This window comes from Oenanthe melanoleuca, chromosome Z (assembly GCF_029582105.1).
Source record: "Oenanthe melanoleuca isolate GR-GAL-2019-014 chromosome Z, OMel1.0, whole genome shotgun sequence".
NCBI lineage: Eukaryota > Metazoa > Chordata > Aves > Passeriformes > Muscicapidae > Oenanthe > Oenanthe melanoleuca.
This window is the reverse complement of record NC_079362.1, coordinates 40,445,787-40,460,601: the sequence shown is the minus strand read 5'-3', so window position 1 is coordinate 40,460,601 and position 14,815 is coordinate 40,445,787. Positions and strand designations below refer to the sequence as shown.

The following is a 14,815-nucleotide window of genomic DNA, read 5'->3' as shown; positions in this document are numbered from 1 at the left end:
GTAGCAATCAAAACCACTGTGGCTACAGAGAATCACTGTAATTCCTACTTCCCCTTCCTCCCCAGTTCAAGCCAGCCTTCCTACATTCACAACATGAATGAGCCTCTAACAGAGTCAGGAGAGAAAAAGTTATTTACACAGACCTAGCTGAAAGAAGAACTCATCCCTTGACACCTGAAAGCAAATGTGAAATATAAAACAAGGAGGGGAACATATTAGATTAGTCAAAATTACCTCAGTGTTTGTGACTGTAGATTTAAAAACTATGTGTTCTTTCACTAGAAAGAATTTCTACATAACAGAATGAAGCAAAACTCCAGGTACAAATGCTGGTAAGATGTAACCAATGCTCTTTTGGCATTTTACCACATAATGACCAAAATCTCTACACAACTGAAGCCTTATTCTCTTCCCCATGAGCACAAAGGAGACAGAGGGGTTTCTCCCTTTATTCAAATAATGTTTTTTTCTGCCCCTGTCTCCTCTGGCCTTTGGCAGCATGATTTACAACATGCCCACATATACCAGCATCCTGCTACTGGAATTTCCTTTCTATAGCAGCATTTTTCCACACTTAAGTTAAAACTCAGCCCAACTGTATGAATTACTTTGTGAGGTCTCATCATCACAATATAATTAAGCATTCCTCTATTGTGTTTTCACTGCTATTACACCATAAATTCTTCTGGGCAAGAATCTTCTCTGATTCGAAGACAAGAGAAGGAAAATTGCTATTTGTTTGGTGCATATAATGCATACACCCAAGAAACCAACCAGCCAACCAACAAACAAACAAACAAAACCCAACCAAACAAACAGAACTGTCCTGAACACATTGTCCTGAAACTGTGTGGATTGCTCGTTTTCCATTTAGGTGTGCAACTCTTCTTGCTTTAATCCCACAATCCAGCAGCATGGCTTGGTCTGGGGACTGACAACTCCTGCTCAACTCTTCCCTGTTCTGGTGGCTGTTAAGTACCAGCTGACAGACCATATTAGAAAACTCTGGAAATCCTGGAAATGTGAGTGTATTCTCCAGTCAAAACAGAAAACCTCCCTGGATATGCACCTAGCAACGGGCAGGGGCACTGCGAGCTGCTGGAGTGATTTTATCTGAATGGCTGGATCTGTGCACTGAATCACTCACAGCACCATCTGCAAAAGCCCCTGCTGTTCCCTTCCCTTTCCAAGGACAGAGCTAAAGAAAACTCACACAGAGCAGGAGCAACCAGGGTCAATGTGTGTGGTGCACTCCACCCACTGGCACACTGAATGGCTCAAGGCAAATTCCTAAAGTCACTAAAACTCAGGCTGGCACAGCACACTTCAGAGTTTAACTCACACCCTAGCTAACTGTCCCGTAACACAAGGGCAACTATCATCCTCTGACTATGCAGTACTTACCTTTGTTTCTCAGTTTTAAATTATAGGGTAAATGTGATTTTCACCGCTGCCTTTTGTTCTGAAAAGCCTAAACAAATGGGATTAGAAGTATGTTCTGTAGCATTTCTGTGGCATGCATAGCACTCCGTAGAGAATCTCATCTGCATTTTTGCAAGTACTCTTCAAATAAAGAAACAGCCAAACACATCTCATTTATCAGTCCTCTATAGGGCTTAGAGCTTGTGTCCATAAAAATGAAAACAGAGCACCATTAACTGAAGTCGTGCAGAGTACTTTTGTATTAGACTCTGCTGCTAAGAGCACTCAAGTGGAACAACTCACAGACACAGCCCACACCCCCCCAAAAAAGCAAGACTGTCATTACAGAACAGATTACAGGTACAAATCCAAGATTACAGCCACATATTCTAATTGCAGATGTTTTGTAAGCACCTAATAAAACCAGTGTGACTCCTGGTTTAACAACCAACAACTGTTTAAGACCCTCCACACAATTCTTGAGATTTTCCACTTAAAATGAAAGTGTCATGAACACAGCTACCATTTCATGTTTCAATATCAAACTGTAAAATACATCTCCAGTCATAAAAAAATAAATCTCCTTTTTTCTATTTTTCTTCTTTAAAAATGGAGATTGCATCTATAGTAAGACTACTAAAACCCTCCAAGCATTTTGGAATGTTGAAATCCAGTACTCAAGCCAGGCAAACTGCTAGGACACTGCCTGACAACAATACTGTTTCTCCTAATTAGTATTCTTGCTGACTAGTTCCCAAGTAGTGACTGGTAGATAGGAGAGTCCAGGAACCACTCCCAAAAGGCAGTTCACACATAGAAACTCTGTTTTTTTTGACTAGTCTCTGCACCTGAAAACAAAAGAAATACATACCATTGCAGTCTAAACTTCATGCATCAATATCCTCACAATTTCACCTTATTCATATTTAATAAATTATTATGTCCTGTTGTAAATTCTTCTGACACTGTTCGGGTTTGTAAGGTGAAGATATTGTGTGTTTGTTTTCATTTTGTAACCACATCTATTTTTAGCTTTCTGTTATGTGAAAAACTGTGAAAAGTGGGAATAGAGGCTGGTGGTATGAAAAATGTTTTACATGATGTTGTCAGAAGTTCCAAAGTTATCTTTGCAACATTGCCCTTTTATAGCAAGTTTACATGTTACAACATTGGGAAAAAAATGTTCAGATGGAAATAATCTTGGTTTGTGTTTTTAAAGTACAATTCTAACCCAAAGAGAGTTGCTATGGGGAAAATATCATTGTGAGATAATATATTTGAAAGGAGCAAAATTTGTTTTTAAATCATTAACTTCTTCCTGAGGTTCAAGTAAACAAGGGGAAAATAACAGTATTTTTAATGACATGTCATTTGACATATTTTCCAAAGGTAGCATTTAAAGAGCAATAATTTTGCAGCCACTTAATACTTATGTATCTTACTACAATTATTTCGAGTTGCAGGACTTCCAATGACTGCAGGAGTTATTTCCATTTGTGAACACTTCCAATTAAAAAGAACTTGAGGTTTACTGCCCTTTGTCTTCTCATTTCTGACCATGAACAGCCTTGACAAATTTTAGAAGTTTACTTAACCATATACAGATTGGTATGATACATTTTCTCTCAAGTTTCCGGAGGGGAAACTTTTCCTCTAAATGTAACAGTATTAGATCATCAGTGTTTATTCTTCAGTAACTCCCATAAGCAGCAACCACAAATATGATGATTACTGCACACACTTGGCTTACTACTGCCACAGAACAGCATCTATCTTGAAATGGCAAGCAAACTGAAATGGCAAGAGCTGATTATCAATACACCTCCACCAAAAACATGTTAGACCCTGAAAAGAGGAAAACAGAAACACTTTTAGGAATTGACTGCCTGTAGCTGGAAAAGATAACATAAACTGACAGTGGAAGAGTAAAGAAAGAAAAGTGTGATGTTGCTATTCTTATGATGATTGTTGTAGTTATCATTAATCATAAACATTATTTTATTCTTATTATTATTTCATGCCAGAAAGAGGAAGATTTAATATTAATTTATTTACTGTTGAATTATTAAAACTATGTTTTCACTATCAGACAAGGAATTAAAACCACAGTGAGAGGAAGGAACAAAAATGTTACTTGTAAGGTCTAGAATGGGTCTCTGAGAAAGCAAGGCTAAGGAGAAAATGAGGCAGTATTTAAGCAATCAAAAATGAAAGAACAGACAAGAAGCCTCAGCTGAAGGAAGAACTATAAGGAGATATATTCCATATGCAGCAGGGAAAGGAACAGCCAAAGTCGTATGCTGGCAGCTTGACTTTAACAGGAAAAGGAGAGAAGGATTATCTGGACATTATGAACATTGCAACAGGGTGACATTATCCACACTATAGAATGGAAGGGAAGTGCAAAAAGAGAGAGAGAACAAGGAGAAGAAGAAGATGAAGAGAACTGTTTCAGTATGTTTGATTTAATATGCCAAAATGCCCAGAAGAACGGACCTGTGCTACAGAAAAGAAGCAGAGATAATTGCTTTCCAGTCTTCCAACCCACCTGCTTTGTTTCAGGAGGAAGAGAAAAATCAGCTGCCATTTTTCCCACTCTTTAACTTATGTATTTAAAACTTGAGTTTTTAATATAATATCTGTTACAGAGGACCAGCAGAAACCATTCAGACTCTATTTCATCTTCCCATAGCAAAGGTTTTAATCCCCTCTTTTCTTAAAACTCAAAGTTCAATTGATACACACTATTAAATAATTTCTGACCTCTACAGGAAATTCAATCTAGGAAAATACAACTAAAACATGAAAATACATTACTTCCTTACAAATTAATTATTTTTGCCATTTAATTCTGCCATATTATTTCTTTTTGGCTGCCTTCTCTATACAATCTGTATCAGTGCACTGAAGATGCTTGTATAGACAAAAATGTCTCAAGGTACAAGAAAACTGTGGTGAGGTGCCAAAAACCCTTTCAAGACAAAAAAGTGCGTGAAGTTCCTGCAAGGCTTTCTGTATCTCACAGGAGCCACTTTTCTACTACACAGGATGAAAATTAGGATTTGCAGTCTGGAGGTATAAGATGTGCTGCATTGTGCTATTGATTTTCCTGTTGCCTTTTATCATTACTTCAGCTCCACCTCTACTGTTCAGCTAAAATCCAAACATGCCTGACTATGAAGAATGTAAAAATTTTTATGTAAAGCTGAAAGAAAAATGAAAGGAGGCGAAAAGTGCAAAGATTATACCCATATTTTAAACAAGCAACTCTCCTTTTAGCTTGTTTGTTTTATGTAGAAAACTTTGTGAAAGGATGTCTGTATTTTTGATAACATTTTTTTCTCTAGTCTTCAGCCTAGACCAATATATTAAGTTACTTATCATCTACCTTGTTTCTATTTAGTGAAACACACATTTATCTTCACCAACGAATTGGTAAAAAAAAATTTAAAAATTTAAAAATTTAAACCCACATGACTTTATTTACTAGCAATCAAAATATTAATTGCAATGTCAATCACAACACAAAGCAAACAGGCAGTTAAAAATTAAAGGCAAGATTATAGTCTTTAGGACAGAGAATTTTCAGATTTTGATCATTAATCAGACAACATGAGTGTGGTAAAAAGCTCATTCATCATTAATAGGCTTTAGCCAACAGTAAAGCTGTTCAGCTGCAATTTAGTATATATTGGATAAAATCCTGTATAAAGCAGCTTTGTGAGTATTTTCATTTAAAAATAGCAAGAAAGAGCAACAGAGTTCATGAATTGATAGCAATATGGCCGTATCACACATAAGTATGAATCTTTTCTTTATCAGAGACAAAGAAACTAATGTTAAGCAAATACCAAGTTTCAGAAACACACATCAAAATCCATCAAGAGAACTAATTTCTTGATTTTAATGAAAACTCCCAGCACCCTAGTAATCTTCTAGCAGTGTGTTCTATTCCTGTTTCCTTTTCAGCCTTGGAAGGAGTTAAGAGCACATCCTTAAGAACCATTAATGTATAAAAACAAAAACAAATAAACCAACGGAACAAACAAACAGAAAATAAATACTTTACAGCAACTTTAATAAAAAATTTGCAATTACAACAGAGATAGCTTTAACCCATAGGCTTAGCTTAATTAGAGAGTGTTCTCATGTACAACTCTCACCAAGAGCACCCCTTTGCAACTGTACAATTAGAGGCTCAAGCACCAAGTCAGGAGTACAAGCCCTGGCGAGCAGTTTCTAAAATGTGTCAGCAGAACACAGAGAATAATTCTTCCTAACCTGCATCTCCTTCCTTATCTCATCGTACTATTTTGAACTGCTACAGTATCAATCCAGCAGCTCAAGGCGCTGGCTGGTTACGCTTCTGACATCGCTTACAGGATAAATATAAATTCACTAAATCTCCTGCCTTCTGTCTACATAATCCCTTAACCTCTCCCTTTCCGCAGCTATGATTCCCTGCCTTCTTTTCATCTCTGGCCTCTCCAGTATTTTCATTCTGCCTTCGCTTTTCATGCTGCCTTCCCTTTCCCATTTATTTTTTTTAAACTCATTGACATTCAGCATATCCTCACAGAGAGACTTGTGGTCACTACACTTTTATTTCACAGCCTGCTTCAGCATGTTGTTTTGGTTTTTACATTTTATTGAGGGATGGGAATTTTAAATAGAGTCCTCTCATTAGCAGATCTCTATTAAATTAACATTTGCCTGCAAGACACAGACCAAGCAGACAACATTAAGTAAGTAGGCAACTTTTCAGTGATCAATGTGCTACAAAAAGAACTAGACAGAACAGTGTATGTTACATTTAAAAGGAAATTAAAAAAAAAAAAAAAAAAAAAAAAAAAAAAAAAAAAAAAGTCAAGCAAGTAAATTATTAGGCGAAGTACAGGCAGCAGTATTCAAACTGCATAGAAGCTGCTCCTGAAATTAGATTAGTAAAGCACAAGACCATTCTGCTATTGAACCATCAGCAGCAGAAGGAAATGAGCTTTCTCAGATTTTATCACCTTCACTTCAAATTCCACAAAAAGAGTTAAAAGGTCTAAGAACCATGAGTAAATCAAAGTTTTATTCTGCTATATTTTCTCCCTGATTCCTAAACCCTATTTTTTAGAATAACATCTTTTCTTTGTTCAAAATCTGGACGGACATAGAAATGCAATTTTTTTTCTCTTAAGCACCAATCAAATAACTATTTACATACAATTAAACAATAAAAACCAGTATAGTAGCCAGTTGATATTTTTGGGAATATCCAAACAGATTTTTGTATGGGAAAGCTCATACAAAGCAAAACCTGTGTAATTAAAAAGTCCTCATTACAACACAATCTTACACATGGACTGAGGCACGAGAAGACCCAGCCATGCAGTATTTCTAAAAATAAACACACACACAGAAACGTTCATACCACTTTCAATAACAAGCTCCAAATGAGAGAAAAGCTTCAGTCAGCCAAACTTATCTCCAGTTGTACACAGCTGGACCTGAACATCTCAAGGAGTAAAGCAAAACTTGAACTAAGGAGAGAGCAAGTGGCACAGGTTAAGCCAAGACTTGGTCTAGGCTATTGTTACTAAAAGGCTAAATTGCTGCATTAAGTTATTGCCTGAAGTCTGCAAAAGCTGAAGTTTTTACCCATTATGCCATTGAGAAGTATCTCATTAATACGTTCAGAAAGGAGTTCTTCTTGCTGCTCCAGACTCATTTCCAATTGTTTTGAAGACCTACTTCCCCCACTGCCCTCTTTCAAACCCTGGTTCTGTTTTTTATCAGGCAGGCTGCACAAGCAGGTCACCTCTTTCTCTTACAAATGGAAACAGACAGTGGCCACTGTCCCTTCAGGCTGTTTTTCATAACCTCTCAAATTCAACTGTGCCACAGCAGCTTCACCCTACTGCTGCTATAAGACTGTTTGACTACAGATCACAGAGGGCCTTCACAAACAAAAATCATGGGAAAATAAACATCACCACAAGAATTAGTTAGGTGTCCCTCAGGCCCCAGCCCATTCTTGTGTCTGTCACCACTTCACCTATTTTGCAGTCACAGGGTCTCTCAGATGAGGAGGACAACGCACTGAATCTTGACCTCTGCGCTGCAAACCTAGCCTTGAGCAACTTGGTGACCTACATGGCAGCTGCACAACTCGATAACTAGTTGGCTGGAGTCTGAAAGTGCATGATTCACCTCTGATTCTCCCCACACCACTCCATATGCTGTCACTAGACTATTTGCTAAAATTGTTATATCCAAAAGCAGACTTTGTTAGCTTGGCGGCTCAATGAAACACTGCTTTGAAAGAACTCTATAATAAAAAGAAAAATGCATATTCTTTTCCTATCTAAACACTGAAATTTACAAGAAATTTACAGGATGGAAAAAAAAGCCATTCCCTGCTCGATCCCCTCACCTCAATGTCCATTCCCTGCCCAATCCCCTCACCGTGTCCATTCCCTGCCTGATCCCCGTGTCCATTCCCAGCTGCCAGGAGCTTTTAGAGATATCTGCTCCTGCTTATTTTTCCTAGAACTACCTCCCAGTGTTTTAGATGAGTAACATACAATTCTGGTTGCATATTTTGTAGGCCCAAAGATCGACAGTGCATCTGAAAATTAGCATACACCTCTGCCCAGAAGTGGTGCCAGGGTCCTGTAATACTAAACTATGTGTACAAGCTGGCTGCTTGGAAGATATACTTGAAAAAGTAGGATTTGGCAAAATTTGGTGTGCTAAACTCCAGAAAATTGTATCTATACACCTCACAATCCAGACTAGCTACATATCTCCCCTCCCTTTTCCCTGAATATGCACAGCTAGAATTTCAGTTGTCACATTCCTTACTGCATCCTGTGTCCCTAAAAGACTCTGATGGCATTTCTCAGTGTTGTAGAATTAGGCTTTCTTATCCTCTTAATGACCGAAACACAGCTGTCCAACATGTTCCAGCTGGCACAACCCTGGCATCTCTACTGTTAACCCAGCAGCACCTCATCTGGGCTATTTTGTCCCAGTGAACATGCACCAATATGCACAAATAGCTCTAACAGGCAGGTGGGGGTTTCAGGTCTGACAAAAAGACTACAGCCAAAAAGTTGAGTGGTTTGGGATTCATTAGTCTAGTGTCTTAAAAGCTATGCACACACAAGAGGATAAAGAAACAACCTGAGCTATTCCTGAATTTTAAATGTTTCTGCCAGTGCGCAGACTCAGGAAAGCAAGTTCCAAATGAGATTATAACAGAAGTCAATCTTCAGAATTATCCTTAGAACTCTAATAGTTAAAACATTTTCAACAGTGATTTTTCTCCTGCCTGCAGAAGGAGCCACAATGATGCAATACCATACAACTGGTTCTGAACCGATTGCCTCACCCTGCCCAACATAACACCTAAAGTAACTCTTTTTTTCTACCCTGTAGGCATTGAAGGGAATATTCTTAGCACGTGTAAATCTGTGGAATGCTTCAAATCTAAAAAGCTGTCATAACACTGTCTCAGATTCTAACCTTAAATTTATGATTGTTTAAAGGAACTAATTTTTAAAGGTGCCAAATAAGTAATGCAAAGCTTGCATTAAGCTTCAAGAAAAGACTCTGAAGGCCATGTTGCTTCTTACCCAATAAATCTTATAACCATGCTCTTCAATAATAAGAGCACTAGAATGATACATGTACAAAATGTTTTCAGTAAGTTCCTGTTACTTCCAGGTTACATGCTGTTAGAGAGTAACTCAACCACACAACCAAGGACGGGGGAGCAATGTGTGTAGAGCTGCCCTGGAAGAGGGATCTGGGGGTGCTGGCTGGCAGCAGCTCAGGGTGATCAGCAGTGTGTGCTGGGCAGCCAGGAGGGCAAACCCCACCCCGGGGTGCATCAGACACAGCATCACCAGCGGTGATTGGGATCATCCTGCTGGATTCAGCCCTGGTGCAGCCTCACCCTGAGTCCTGTGAGCAGTGCTGGGCCCACGGTCTGACAAGGGTGGGAAGGTCCTTGGATGGTCCAGAGGAGGACAGCAGAGCTGGTGGAATGGCTGGAAGGCACATCCTGAGAGGAGCAGCTGAGGGCTCTGGGTTTGTGTGTTTTGGAGAGGAGGAGGCTCAGGGGTGACCTCACTGCTCTGTAGAGCTGCCTGAGGAGGGGACCTGGAGAGGTGGTGCTGGTCTGTTCCTGGCATAGAAGAATGTGGAATGGGAATGGTTCAAAGCTGTATTGGGAGAGGTTCAGACTGGACATCAGGAGACCTTTCTTTACCATGAGGGTGGTCAAACACTGGAACAGGCTTCATGGAATTGATGCCTCAAACCTGTCAGTGCCTTAAAAGAGACACTTGGGCAAAGCCCTGAGTAACAGGCTATGTGCTCTGGTCCGTCCTGGAGCAGTCAGGCAGTTGGACTAGGTGATTGTTTTAGGTCCCTTTTAACTGGAACTAGTTTACTCTTTTCTGGTGTTAAATAGCTCTGCTGGAACTAACAGAAAACGGTTTGGTTCAAGCAAAAATTGAACTTATATTTCATGGTACTTGGAGGTGCCATAACAGTCTTAGTATAAGATTACCAACTCGATTTAAAGCTGTAAGAGCTTTTTCTATCAGAGAGACAGAAATACTAACTGTGAGTGACAAACAACTTCCTAAAAGAGCACTCATATCTTCTGATCTGGATGCCAAGTTCATCTCTGTTATTCTGTGAATGCTATGGAAATTTCAGAGGGTAACTTGATTTTAATGGTTGCAGTTAAATCTGTAAGAATATCTAAGTCTTCCATGGTGTAACCAGAGTTACGGTTCTTGTTAGAACACCTGAAATACCCCTGCTTTCACACATTACAAACATTGCTACTCCACCAGAAAATCACAGACTCCTCACTGTTTGCATCTTTATCCATATTACTTGAAGGAATAAAACCAGGGACTAAGTAATTAGGAAGAGGGACTACGGCGAAACTGGGGGCTTTTTTCCCAACCATACAGCAACTACTATCACTGAAAACCCTGCTTCAAGTTTTTTTTTTTTTGTCTTAGATGAAGAGGAAGAGGGGGCAGAGCTTCATTTTGAACTCTGCCCGCTATCTCGCTTACAGCGGTTCCCGCACGCCGCGGGCCTTGCCTCCAAGGTAGGGCTTTCTTTCCCGGTACCGGAGAGCGAGTCCTCCCGCGCAGCGGCTCCGCAGCCCGCGGTGCCGCCCGGGCCGCCCCGTTACCGCCTGGCGGGACGGGGAAGTCGCCGCCGGGATCTCCCTTTCCCGCCCGGGCCACCGCAGCCCGGGGCGCTCCTGCCGCCCGCGGGGAGGCTGTGCCGGGGTGCCGGAGCCCGGCGGATCCCGCGGCTCCACGCCGGGCGGTGCAGCGCCGTGGCGCAGCGCCGGGAGGCGGCGGAGCAGCCGCGCCGCAGGTGCGCGGAGCCCCCGCCGAGAACGGGGCGTGCGGCGAGCGGAGCTCCCGCCGCGGCCGCGCCGAGCCCAGCCCGGCCGAGCCCGGCCAAGCCCGGGCCCTGCGACCCCCGAGCCGCCGCCCCCCGAGCCGCCCCGCCGCCGCCGCCCCTTTCAGCGCCGGCACCTGGATGTGGCAGGAGATCTCGGAGTCGTCCAGCAGCCGCACGGTGCATTTCATCTCCGCGCTCAGCGACCTGATGCTGGAGCTCCGGAACCGGATCATCCCGGCAGCCCGCCCGCCGTCGCCGCCCCGCAGGCAGCCGCAGGGGGCCAGCCTGCAGCGGCGCCCGGCCGAGCACGGCGCGGCACGGCACAGCGCGGCACGGCACGGAGCGGCGGCAGCGCCACCCACCCCTCAGCCCCGCGGCGCCCCGCCGCCCGCCATCCGCCCGCCCGCCGCGGCTCGGGCCGCCGCTGCGTCAGGATGCGCTCCGCTGGCCGGCCTCAGCATCCTCCTGCGCCCGCCCCCGGCACGGCACGGCGCGGCACGGCGCGGCACGGCGCGGCCCGCGGGGGCACCTCTCCGCCCTCACCTGCTCCTCCCGCTTCTCCGCCCCGCCGGTCCCGCGGCGCTCCCTGCGCGGCTGGCCGGGCGGGCAGTGCCGGGAGGGACATGGTCAGCGCGATTGTTCGCCTTCCCCGCCACGGGCGTGCCTCGCCTGGTTTTGAGTGCACCTGAGAGACTGGTACCCGCGTGGGAACGCCCGATGCCCTGCAAACGGGGCACATCCCCCGGGCTGCCGGCCGCGAGTGGAGTCCCCACGCTGCCTGGCTGCCCATGGCGTGAGTCTCCGGCGTGTCCCAACACACCCCGAGGCAGGACGAGAAGCCTGTGGAATACATTTATAGAGTCATACAAAGAAACCTCAAAGATGAGTGTACCCTAATGAAACAGAAGAAAACAGAATGCAACTTATTGTAAGAGTGCAAGCCTTGGAAACTTCTTTCCTCAGGGAAAAAAATGACCCATTAGGAAGCAGCAGTCACACCCCATCTGTTGTCTAAGTGGGAATGAAAATAAAGCATCCAGTGGTTTCACTATTATGCTCTCCATCACAAAAGGGTGTATATGTTTGTGTAAAACCTTGCTGGCAGAAAGCAAGCGCCAAACTTAACCAGCCTTGAAGCAGGGATCAGCACTGTGTTAAAAATGAGCACTTTCCTTTGAAATATGAAATGAAAAACAGCCAGGGCAAAATGGGACATGGCTGGAAGTTTACAAATATAAAAGAAGCACTGACAGCCACACAGAAAGTGCACTTCCATTATTTTGCCTAGTCGTCTGTGATTACCTGTAAATGTCCATATTTTGAAAATAGTTCTGTGTGAATATGTTGTTCTTTTGAAAATCCCGTGTAAAAGCCTAAGTGCTGCTACTGCTGTAAGCTCTTCCTTTGGCTTTCTGCTGGACTGCTAGCAGGAGGAAATACAGGCAACCACAAACAAATGAGAAATATATAATCCTCGCTACCATCAGCTAATAAATATGCAAAGCCCTTTAATGTGGAACATAAAAGAAAAGCTATAAATATATGCTTCACAGAAATGATAAATGCTTTCAATTGCACAGCAAACAGTGAAGCAAACCAGTGAGTATTTAAAACAGATTATTCACCTCAGCAGCCACAGTCAGCCCACAAGTTATGGAAGAAGGTCCTTATCAACTGGGACATCAGATGTGGACACCCACTCACTAATAATAAAATAACTCTTCTTGTCTTACAGTTCTGCAACGCGGGAACTCAATAGCAGGAGTTAAGCCCACATGCAGATTGACTCTCAGGTGACACAGATTTTCCTGCTTCTCATACAGAAGGAATCTTTTCTGTCTAAGCCAAGTATTTTAGCTTTACTTCAGTCTCTGCAGTACACATTTCTCCACCCAAAAGAGGAATTATAAGAGGGAGTTGAGCCAGTGATGAAGATTTAGTGAGCAGATCACACTGTCTGAAGGAGGGTTTTGCTTTACCTTCAGGACCACATGGAGAGGGATGAGCTTTCCAGGAGTTCTCAGAATTACAGCAACAGTGATGACTACAACATGAAGTCTGCATCTTCAAACTGTTGCACAGCAAGTGTGACCTAGTGTCTACCACCACCAGCACAGCTGCTGAGCACAGAGCTCTGCAGAATTTTACTTACCCGTTGTAAAAACAGGTCACTCTTGTCTTTTTGGTCACTTTGTTTTCCTCTTTAATACCTCATGCCATGTTGACCTGAGGTGCTTGAGAGCTCTGTGAGACAGGTAACCCTTTTCTGTGTTTAATCTACCGCAGCAATAGTTTTTACTGCAGGGAATGTGCAGTCCATCTAACAGATGACTGAACGTCCATCTAATAGGAAGACACCAGATAAATGAAAAAATAAAAAAAAAAAATACTCCAACCAAAGAGAAAAAACAAAGAACAACAACAACAAAAAAAAAACAACCCAGCAATGAACGTTGTTTTGGTTGAAAACCAAAGTTGAAACCCAAAAAAAAAGTTGAAAAAAGTTGAAAACCAACTTGCCCAGTTGCAACTTCATGAAGTAAATCCACCAGATTAATCTTGCATCATATATTAGGACCACCACCCCTTCCTTATTTAAAAAGTGTTCTACACTTTTTTATTTTCCCTTACAAATAGAAGGCTTTTATAGGTCTCAGCATTGTAAATTAAGCAGAAAAAACCCACAAACTTACCTCCACACTTATCACTGTGCACCCCTCTATGCTGGATCTTGGAGGCCAAATCCAGCTAGTGTTTGGAAAGATCACCTGGAAAATCAGGCACTTGATGAATTAAAGGGTATGGCAAATATAAGACAACACAAAGCAACATACAGATAAATTGAATTCAGTTTTCAGAGAATGCTGAGCTGATGGAATATATAAGAAAATATGCTGCTTGAACTTGCAGAATATGCTTCTGACTCAGGGGAAGGTTATCATCTACTGCTGCTGCCAAGACCATGGTATATTATTGAGGAGTTTTTTGAAGCACTCACCTGGCTTTGTACTGAAGATGTTGGAAGTTCTAATGGGAGATCTCAATACCAGGAAACGCCAACTGCAAGAACTGCTTGATGGTGGGCAGATACTTGCTTGAAATGCATTCTAGATTCATCAGTCTCAGAACCACTCAGTGCAATAGCCACATTCCCATTCTTTCTTCATCTAACTGGTCACTGAATGACCTTGCTTTGGGATGAGTGAGTACATGTGGATGGCCTAAAGGACAGTAGCCCACTTAGGCAGGAACCTAGGAGTTGCTGCCAGATACAAAGTTATATTTAAGGACAGTAGGGAGCACTAATGAGCTTGAGTAGCACTTTGATATCTGGATGATTCTGCATGGAGTCAAATTACAGAATATAATAGCCAAGAATTTTCCCTTCAGTGACTGATAAATACAGCAACTTTAGCTCTTTCAATTAATGTTTATTATTTAACCAAAAATATAGACAGTTGATATGGATTTGTTTAGGTTTTTTCCAAATACTCAAAGATTCTTCAACAAATACAACTGCTATGACTGTAAATACTGCCTGCCATGAGTCAGACCCTGAGTTCCAGCATTGGCCAAATACACAAACCACTGTCCCCACAGGAGTGCTCTGCATGGCACACACCTCTTTGCCCAACCTCCCCTTTGCCTTGGCTGTGGGTTCCTCACGGAGCTCTCACAGCCAGGTCATTAGCGCACACAGCAATTAGCCATTGCTCAGAGATCATGTGCCATTAGTAAACAGTGACTTATTTGTGAAGTCTGTCACAGTTTAGGTTTTACTCAGTTCCCTTCTACAACAGGATTAGGAACTCCAACACTAAAATATTTCAGCTAAAGACACATGGTCTGGGCATTAGGCTTCTCCAGAACCTATCCTAAAGAATGGGGGGTTGAGCTAGCAATGAATCATAGTTCAGGGAGTAGGCTCCTGTAGTGAGGACAGTGTGAGTTTTGCTTTCAA

General features: G+C 42.5%; 1 protein-coding gene across 2 annotated transcripts in view; it reads right to left on the bottom strand.

Moving 5' to 3' along the window:
• FRMD3 (FERM domain containing 3) overlaps positions 1–11,269 on the bottom strand; it is a 120,896-nt gene extending 109,627 nt beyond the window's left edge. Inside the window, exon 1 of one of the 2 annotated variants that reach the window (XM_056514441.1) lies at positions 10,989–11,269. In XM_056514441.1, the coding sequence (XP_056370416.1) occupies positions 10,989–11,087 (99 nt within the window). In that variant the 5' untranslated portion in view covers positions 11,088–11,269. The remainder of the gene's footprint in view (positions 1–10,988) is intronic. The other variant, XM_056514440.1, reaches the window with a different exon arrangement.
• Between the last annotated feature and the right edge of the window lie 3,546 nt (positions 11,270–14,815).